This window comes from Triticum urartu, chromosome 5A (genome assembly GCF_056163025.1).
Source record: "Triticum urartu cultivar PI428250 chromosome 5A, HENAU_Tu73, whole genome shotgun sequence".
Taxonomy (NCBI): Eukaryota; Viridiplantae; Streptophyta; class Magnoliopsida; order Poales; family Poaceae; genus Triticum; species Triticum urartu.
In genome coordinates, this window is record NC_141877.1 from 496,827,022 (window position 1) to 496,837,248 (window position 10,227).

At 45.2% G+C, this 10,227-nt stretch overlaps 1 protein-coding gene across 1 annotated transcript; it reads left to right on the forward strand.

Moving 5' to 3' along the window:
* Nucleotides 1–1,750: 1,750 nt before the first annotated feature.
* LOC147972246 (uncharacterized) lies at nucleotides 1,751–4,184 on the forward strand. Its single transcript, XM_087524268.1, has 5 exons — nucleotides 1,751–2,261; nucleotides 2,336–2,563; nucleotides 2,636–2,994; nucleotides 3,501–3,857; nucleotides 3,945–4,184. Exons 1-5 carry the CDS (start codon nucleotides 1,751–1,753, stop codon nucleotides 4,182–4,184), a joined length of 1,695 nt encoding a protein of 564 aa, XP_087380394.1.
* The last annotated feature ends 6,043 nt before the right edge of the window (nucleotides 4,185–10,227 follow it).

Genomic DNA, 10,227 nt, shown 5'->3' on the forward strand with positions numbered 1-10,227 from the left:
ATTGCAACTAATGAGTTAGTTGTGAGATGATGTATTACGGAACGAGTAAAGAGACTTGCTGGTAACGAGATTGAACTAGGTATGGGATACCGACGATCGAATCTCGGGCAAGTAACATACCGATGACAAAAGGAACAACGTATGTTGTTATGCGGTCTGACCGATAAAAGATCTTCGTAGAATATGTAGGAGCCAATATGAGCATCTAGGTTCCGCTATTAGTTATTGACCGGAGACATGTCTCAGTCATGTCTACATTGTTCTCGAACCCGTAGGGTCCGCACGCTTAAGGTTTCGATGACAGTTATATTATGAGTTTATGAGTTTTGATGTACCGAAGTTAGTTCGGAGTCCCGGATGTGATCACGGACATGATGAGGAGTCTCGAAATGGTTGAGACATAAAGATTGATATATTGGACGGCTATATTCGGACACCGGAAGTGTTCCGGGGAAGTTTCGGATAAAACCAGAGCACCGGGGGTTACCGGAACCCCTCGGGGGGTTAATGGGCCTCATGGGCCTAAGGTGGAGAAGAGGAGGGGCTGCCAGGGTAGGCCGCGCGCCCCCTCCCCCTAGTCCGAATTGGACAAGGAGGGAGGGGCGCCCCCCCCCCTTTTTCCTTCTCTCCTTCCCCCTCTCCTACTTGGACAAGGAAAGGGAGGGGAGTCCTACTCCCGGTAGGAGTAGGACTCCTCCTGTGCGCCTCCTACTAGGGCTGGCCGCACCCCCCTTGGATCCTTTATATATGGAGGCAAGGGGCACCCCTAGACACACAAGTTGATCCACGTGATCATATTCTTAGCCGTGTGCGGTGCCCCCTTCCACCATAGTCCTCGATAATATTGTAGCGGTGCTTAGGCAAAGCCCTGCGACAGTAGTACATCAAGATCGTCACCACGCCGTCGTGCTGACGGAACTCTTCCCCGACACTTTGCTGGATCGGAGTCCGGGGATCGTCATCAAGCTGAACGTGTGCTTAAACTCGGAGGTGCCGTAGTTTCGGTGCTTGATCGGTCGGGCCGTGAAGACGTACGACTACATCAACTAAGTTAACGCTTACGTTGTCGATCTATAAGGGTACGTAGATCACACTCTCCCCCTCTCGTTGCTATGCATCACCATGATCTTGAGTGTGCGTAGGAATTTTTTTGAAATTACTACGAAACCCAACACCCCGCTCCCCCCTGCCCTCGCGCGACCCCATCTAACCTAACCGCCAGCGCCTGCGCGCCGTCGATCCCCTCGCGCTACCCCGCCGCCAGGCCCCTCCTTCTTCAACCCCCACCGTCGTGTTGAAGGTGTACGTCGCCGCCACCCCGCCCGTACTCCTGGCCGGTCCTCGACTCGTCGCCGGCCCGCCCCTGCTCCTGGCCGTCCTCAACTCGCCGCCGCCACCGTGCTGAAGGTAGCAGATCCGCCCGTCCCTTCCCTTCCCCCGCCTTCCTCCTCTCTTCCTTCCCCTATCCAAACTTCCTGCCTCGGCTCCCCACCTTGAACAGGGTAGAGATCTTGTTGTTGTACAGGGAAGAACAGAGAAGAGATCTTGTTCCTGACTCAGCTCCCCACCTTGAACAGGCTAGAGCTAAAGTGGAATAAGAGAGAATTGCTTATCATGCTTGTCATGCTGACAAAATTGCTTATCATAATTGGAATAGGAATTTATTAAACTATTTATCTCTGTTCATTGCTTGTCATGCTGAAAAATTATGGTGTGCTAAGTTTCCTGTTATTTGTTTGTATTGTCATAGATGGATGAATTGGCAAGAAAACGAAGGCAACTAATTGTGAGAGGAGCCGGTCTAGTGGCTGGATTGTATGCTTACATGATGGTCATGTTTAGAAGATCTAGGCAACAAACACCAAGGATAACCGTGGGCATCATGGCCGATCGTGCCATATCTAGAGAGTCAAATTTGAGATACATTTATCACTCTAGTGACATAAATTGTTCAAATCAACTTAGAATGAGAAAAGCTCCATTTTTCCGTTTGTGTGCTATATTTAGAGAGAGAAATTTGTTGTTGGATAGCATCCATACTTCTATTGAGGAACAAGTTGCCATGTTTCTTTACGTAGTTGGCCATAACCAAAGGTATAGGACACTACAACCTATCTTTAGAAGATCAATCGAAGTCATTAGTAGGTATTTTAAGGCAATGCTTTATGTTGTTGGGGAGTTGAGAGATGAGATGATTCGGCCTCCCTCCAACCATTGCCATCGTAAAATACAAGAAAGCACCCGCTTCAATCCATTTTCAAGGTAATTTTTTTATTCAAACAAAGACAAACAATTGATGGGACTTAAGAATAATAACCAATTGTATTTATTAATTAGGATTGTGTTGGAGCAATAGATGGGACTCATGTGCTTGCTAGAGTCCCAAAAAGTATCTCAGCTGCCTTTAGGGGCAGAAAAGAGGGGACTACCCAAAATGTGATGGCCGCGGTAGACTTTGATCTAAAGTTTACCTATGTACTTGCGGGTTGGGAGGGGTCAGCTCATGATGCCCTTATACTTGCAAATGCATTGGAGAGGGAAGATGGGTTGAAAGTTCCTATAGGTAATAAATTTAGAGCCTACTACCTAAGTATATTAATATTTCTACCCATAGCTAATAGTTGTTTGTTCATAGGAAAATTCTTCCTTGTTGATGCGGGGTATGCTGTGAGGCCGGGTTTTCTTCCACCATACCGAGGCACGAGGTACCACTTGAAAGAGTATGGTCGAGGGAACCATCCTCAAAATGCCAAAGAGTTGTTCAACTTAAGACACTCTTCTTTGAGGACATCGGTTGAGAGGGCTTTTGTTGTATACAAAAACCGTTGGAAGTTTGTCTACAATAAGCCATTCCATGGTTACAAGACCCAAGTAAAAGTAGTGCTAGCTTGTGCGATTCTTCACAATTGGGTACTTCAATATGGTGAGGATGAATATTTCCCGCACGAGGAAACATGGGATCCGGAACCCAATGATGAAGATCCCAATGATATTGTCTATGACAATCATTCTTGGGCTCAAAAGCGAGATGAATTTGCAAATCATATGTGGGCAAATAGAGGACTAGCAAACATTTGATGTATCATGTGTCTTGGTGTTGTAAAACAATTTATGTGTCACTTGGTATTGTTGGAATATCATATTTATGTGCTGGAATATCATATTTATGTGCTGGAATTCATTTTTAGGTGCTGGAATATCATATTTATGTGCTGGAATATCATATTTATGTGCTGGAATTCATTTTTAGGTGCTGGAATATCATATTTATGTGCTGGAATGTGTTTTCTAGGTGTTGGAATATCATATTTATGTGCTGGAATTCATTTTTAGGTGCTGGAATATCATATTTATGTGCTAGAATGTGTTTTCTAGGTGCTGGAATATCATATTTATGTGCTGGAATTCATTTTTAGGTGCTGGGATATGTTTTTGAGCTGCTGAAATATGTTTTTGTGTGTTGGGATGTGTTATTAACTTCTGGAATTTTTCTGTTGTAGATGGATGATGAGGTGCTGGAGGTTCCAACTGTTGGTGCTCTGCCCAAGAAGGCCCCCAAGGTCATGAATTGGACTCCGCCTATGTCGGCAATGATGTTGAAAGGTCTTTCAGAGGTGGCGGAAAGAGGTGCCAAGACTGACAAAGGATTCAAAGAGGCTGCAAAACTGAAAGTTGCAAAGTCTGTATCTGCTTTCGTTGGTTATGATGTGTCTATTACTCAAGTGCACAATCATATTCACAAGAGGCGGAATAGGTGGACAAGAATTGTTTATTTGAAGAGTTTAAGTGGGGCACTTTGGGATGATGACAAGAAGATGGTACTTCTAGAAGAACAACACTATTTGGGCCACACTCAGGTATGCATGCACTTTGAAATGAATAGATGCTTCATTGCTGAAATGATATCTTTGTTAGTTACTTACTTTCAAGCAATGGTGTTGTAGGATCATCCAACAGATGCTGAACTTCTCAATTCCCAACTTGAGAACTACAACTATATGGAAAATTGCTTTGCTAATAAACAAGCCACCGGGAATTATGCAATGGCCATCGGTGTGCCACCGGGAACACCTATCTTTGTGGAAGACAAAGATAAACCCAATGTCATGGAGGGGCATGGAACAACTGATGAGGTATTGCAACATCTTCCTGGGTCTAACTCCGTACTTCCAACTGCTAGTTGAAGGAAATATGCCCTAGAGGCAATAATAAAGTTATTATTTATTTCCTTATATCATGATAAATGTTAATTATTCATGCTAGAATTGTATTAACCGGAAACATAATACTTGTGTGAATACATAGACAAACAAAATGTCACTAGTATGCCTCTACTTGACTAGCTCGTTAATCGAAGATGGTTATGTTTCTTAACCATAGACATGAGTTGTCATTTGATTAACGGGATCACATCATTAGGAGAATGATGTGATTGACATGACCCATTCCATTAGCTTAGCACCGGATCGTTTAGTATGTTGCTATTGCTTTCTTCATGACTTATACATGTTCCTATGACTATGAGATTATGCAACTCCCGTTTACCGGAGGAACACTTTGTGTGCTACCAAACGTCACAACGTAACTGGGTGATTATAAAGGTGCTCTACAGGTGTCTCCAAAGGTACATGTTGGGTTGGCGTATTTCGAGATTAGGTTTTGTCGCTCCGATTGTCGGAGAGGTATCTCTGGGCCCTCTCGGTAATGCACATCACTTAATCCTTGCAAGCAATGCAACTAATAAGTTAGTTACAAGATGATGTATTACGGAACGAGTAAAGAGACTTGCTGGTAACGAGATTGAACTAGGTATTGAGATACCGACGATCGAATCTCGGGCAAGTAACATACTGATGACAAAGGGAACAACGTATGTTGTTATGCGGTCCGACCGATAAAGATCTTCGTAGAATATGTAGGAGCCAATATGAGCATCCAGGTTCCGCTATTAGTTATTGACCGGAGATGTGTCTCGGTCATGTCTACATTATTCTCAAACCCGTAGGGTCCGCACGCTTAACGTTACGATGACAGTTTCATTATGAGTTTATATATTTTGATGTACCGAAGGTTGTTCGGAGTCCCGGATGTGATCACGGACTTGACAAGGAGTCTCGAAATGGTCGAGACATAAAGATCGATATATTGGACGGCTATATTTGGACACCGGAAAGGTTACGGGTGAGATTGGGACAATACCGGATCACCGGGAGGTTATCGGAACCCCCCGGGAGGTATATGGGCCTTATTGGGCCTTAGTGGAAAGGAGGGGAAAGGAGCAAGGGAGCCCCCCCCCAAGCCCAATCCGAATTGGGAGGAGGGCCGGCCCCCCTTTCCTTCCTCCCTCCTTCCTCTTCCTTCCCTCTCCTACTCCTAATAGGAAAAGGGGGAGTCCTACTCCCGGTGGGAGTTGGACTCCCCCCCTTGGGCGCGCCACCCTCCTTGGCCGGCCCCCTCCTCCACTCCTTTATATACGGGGGCAGGGGGCACCCCATAGACACAACAATTGATCATTGATCTCTTAGCCATGTGCGGTGCCCCCTCCACCATAATCCTCGATAATATTGTAGCAGTGCTTAGGCGAAGCCCTGCAACGGTAGAACATCAAGATCGTCACCACGTCGTCGTGCTGACGGAACTCTTCCCTGACATTCTGCTGGATCGGAGTCCGGGGATCGTCATCGAGCTGAACGTGTGCTAGAACTCGGAGGTGTCGTAGTTTCGGTGCTTGATCGGTCGGGCCGTGAAGACGTACGACTACATCAACCGCGTTGTGCTAACGCTTCCGCTTTCGGTCTACGAGGGTACGTGGACAACACTCTCCCCTCTCGTTGCTATGCATCACCATGATCTTGCGTGTGCGTAGGAAATTTTTGAAATTGCTACGTTCCCCAACAGTGGCATCCGAGCCTAGGTTATATATGTTGATGTTATATGCACGAGTAGAACACAAGTGAGTTGTGGGTGATATAAGTCATACTGCTTACCAGCATGTCATACTTTGGTTCGGCAGTATTGTTGGACGAAGCGGCCCGGACCGACATTACGCGTACACTTACGCGAGACCGGTTCTCCCGACGTGCTTTGCACATAGGTGGCTTGCGGGTGACAGTTTCTCCAACTTTAGTTGAACCGAGTGTGGCTACGCCCGGTCCTTGCGAAGGTTAAAACAGCACCAACTTGACAAACTATCGTTGTGGTTTTGATGCGTAGGTAAGATTGGTTCTTGCTTAAGCCCGTAGCAGCCACGTAAAACTTGCAACAACAAAGTAGAGGACGTCTAACTTGTTTTTGCAGGGCATGTTGTGATGTGATATGGTCAAGACATGATGCTAAATTTTATTGTATGAGATGATCATGTTTTGTAACCGAGTTATCGGCAACTGGCAGGAGCCATATGGTTGTCGCTTTATTGTATGCAATGCAATTGCGCTGTAATGCTTTACTTTATCACTAAGCGGTAGCGATAGTCATGGAAGCATAAGATTGGCGAGACGACAACGATGCTACGATGGATATCAAGGTGTCGCGCCGGTGACGATGGTGATCATGACGATGCTTCGGAGATGGAGATCACAAGCACAAGATGATGATGGCCATATCATATCACTTATATTGATTGCATGTGATGTTTATCTTTTATGCATCTTATCTTGCTTTGATTGACGGTAGCATTATAATATGATCTCTCACTAAATTTCAAGATAAAAGTGTTCTCCCTAAGTATGCACCGTTGCCAAAGTTCGTCGTGCCCAGACACCACGTGATGATCGGGTGTGATAAGCTCTACGTCCATCTACAACGGGTGCAAGCCAATTTTGCACGCGTAGAATACTCAGGTTAAACTTGACGAGCCTAGCATATGCAGATATGGCCTCGGAACACTGAGACCGAAAGGTCGAGCGTGAATCATATAGTAGATATGATCAACATAGTGATGTTCACCATTGAAAACTACTCCATTTCACGTGATGATCAGTTATGGTTTAGTTGATTTGGATCACGCGTGATCACTTAGAAGATTAGAGGGATGTCTTTCTAAGTGGGAGTTCTTAAGTAATATGATTAATTGAACTTAAATTTATCATGAATTTAGTACCTGATAGTATCTTGCTTGTTTATGTTTGATTGTAGATAGATGGCCCGTGTTGTTGTTCTATTGAATTTTAATGCGTTCCTTGAGAAAGCAAAGTTGAAAGATGATGGTAGCAATTATACGGACTGGGTCCGTAACTTGAGGATTATCCTCATTGCCGCACACAAGAATTACATCCTGGAAGCACCGCTGGGTGCCAGGCCTGCTGCTGATGCAACTGACGATGTTAAGAATGTCTGGCAGAGCAAAGCTGATGACTACTCGATAGTTCAATGTGACATGCTTTACAGCTTAGAACCGGGTCTTCAACGACGTTTTGAACGTCATGGAGCATATGAGATGTTACAGGAGTTGAAGCTAATATTTCAAGCAAATGCCCGGATGTAACACCCTCGATGCGACTATAGCTCCCACGTGTCGAGGCACGACTTAGAGACATAATCGCATTGAAGGCATATGTCGCAAGTGAGGTAATCTTCACACAACCCATGTAATACATAAGGGAAAGAGATACATAGTTGGCTTACAATCGCCACTTCACACAATTACATGAATAAAGCATTACATCAATCAAATACACTCATGGTCCGACTACGGAACCAAAATAAAAGAAGAACCCCAAATGCGACAAAGGTCCCGATCGACCCCAACTGGGCTCCACTACTGATCAACTAGAAAGTAACAACACAAAGGACAAGATCTTCATCGAGCTCCTCCTGAGCTTGGTTGCGTCATCTGCACGGACTCATCGGCACCTGCAAGCTGGTTTTGGAAGTATCTGTGAGCCACAGGGACTCAGCAATCTCGCACCCTCGCGATCAAGACTATTTAAGCTTATGGGTAAGGTCAAGGTATGAGGTGGAGCTGCAGCAAGCGACTAGCATATATGGTGGCTAACATACGCAAATGAGAGCGAGAAGAGAAGGCAAAGCACGGTCGATAAAAGTATGATCAAGAAGTGATCCTAGACTACCTACGTCAAGCATAACTCCAACAACCGTGTTCACTTCCCGGACTCCGCCGGAAAGAGACCATCACGGTTACACACGCTGTTGATTCATTTTAATTAAGGTCAACTTCAGGTTTTCTACAACCGGACGTTAACAAATTCCCATCTGCCCATAACCGCGGGCACGGCTTTCGAAAGTTCAAATCCCTGCAGGGGAGTCCCAACTTAGCCCATGACAAGCTCTCACGGTCAACGAAGGAATAGACCTCCACCCGAGACACACCGATCAGACTCGGTAACCCGGTACAACAAGACAATTCGACAGGTTAAAACAAGACCAGCAACACCGCCCGAATGTGCCGACAAATCCCGATAGGAGCTGCACATATCTCTTTCTCAGGGCACACTCAGATGAGCAAGACGACGGGTAGGCCAGCCCAGAGTTGCCCCTGGTAGCCCCGGACATCGCTCGGTTGGACCAACACTCAGAGGAGCACTGGCCCGGGGGGGGGGGTTAAAAAAAGATGACCCTTGAGTCTGCAGAACCCAAGGGAAAGAAAAGGCTAGGTGGCAAATGGTAAAACCAAGGTTGGGCATTGCTGGACAAGCTTTAATCAAGGCGAAATATCAAGGGGTTCCCATTATAACCCAACCGCGTAAGGAATGCAAAAATCCGGGAACATAACACCGATATGACGGAAACTATGGCGGCAAGAGTGGAACAAAACACTAGGCGAGAGGCCGAGCCTTCCACCCTTTACCAAGTATATAGATGCATTAATATAACATGGCAATATAATTATATCCCCAACAAGTAAATAAATGATGTTCCAACAAGGAACGGCTCCAATCTTCACCTGCAACTAGCAACGCTATAAGAGGGGCTGAGCAAAGCGGTAACATAGCCAATCAACGGTTTGCTAGGACAAGGTGGGTTAGAGGTTTGACATGGCAATTGGGAGGCTGACAAGCAAATGGTAGGCATCGTAGCATTGGCAAAGCAAGAGCGAGCAAACTAGCATAGCAAAGATAGTAGTGATTTCGAGGGTATGATCATCTTGCCTGCACAGTTGTCAAAGTTGACTGGATCCTCACAAGCAAACTCAAAGGGCTCCTCGGTAGCAAACTCGTCTCCCGGCTCTACCTAACAAGACAAACAAGCAACAAGGATACAATCAACCACGTGCAAGACCAAGCAATATGATGAAATGATGACATGCTATGCGGGATGCGATGCGGGATGCAAAATGCAAGATATGACAGGAAATGCATGAACCTGGCCTCAACTTGGAATTCCAAGGGTGCCACTGGATAGAGGGGATGAAATCGCTTGAAAACGATATAAAAATCATTGGAATCGGAGTTACGGTTTGGAAATGGCAAGCGTTTTAAGATATGACACCGGTCTGCGATTTACAGCAAGTAGGCATCTAAATGCAACGAAATGAACATGCTACAGCCACCAAACATGAAAAAAAAATACATGGAAGTGATGTACACAAGATGGTTAACAAAACACTAGCACTGAGCCATAGGCAAATTCATCCATTAAGAGGTTCAAACAAGCATGGCAAAAATGAATATGCAAAACAGATTCCAGACTTAGTGAAATTAACACTAGCCTGAAATTTCAGATCACGATGCTCTCTTTGGAGCAGCAAAACAACATGATAAATGACCTGCACATGACAAGTAAGAACATGGCATGGAGCTACTCAACAAGCTTAACAAAACACCCAAAGTGACCTGGGGCCAAAAGGGTTCACAAAATACTCTACCGAGCTCACGAACATAGCTCGAACACAATCAGTTTTCAGACTTAGTGAAAACTGAGACATGCAGAAATATAACCCACGAAGGCATGTAAACGAGCTCGATGCACTCACCATGGGGCAAGTCACAGCAAGGCAAGAATTCATCCATTAAGAAGGCACAAAATACAAGCTATACATGGCAAGAACAATGGCATAGCATGCACGGATCAACTACAACAACGCCGGCAAAATCGCAAACGAGTTGACGATCTGCCCAGATTAACAACGAAGCAAAAGTTGAGCTCGATTGAGTCAACCCAGAGCACTCTATATATGCAAACAAGGACATGTATGGATAGATCATAACATAAATATCAAAACTCCCTTACTTATCATCCTCAAAAGAGGCACGGATCACTAGGTAACAA

Coding starts and splice junctions, on each gene's coding strand:
- LOC147972246 (XM_087524268.1), top strand. CDS start 1,751: ATGGATGAATTGGCAAGAAAACGAAGGCAACTAATTGTGAGAGGAGCC. Junction 2,262..2,335: donor CCGCTTCAATCCATTTTCAA/GGTAATTTTTTT, acceptor TATTTATTAATT/AGGATTGTGTTGGAGCAATA. Junction 2,995..3,500: donor ATGAAGATCCCAATGATATT/GTCTATGACAAT, acceptor TTTCTGTTGTAG/ATGGATGATGAGGTGCTGGA.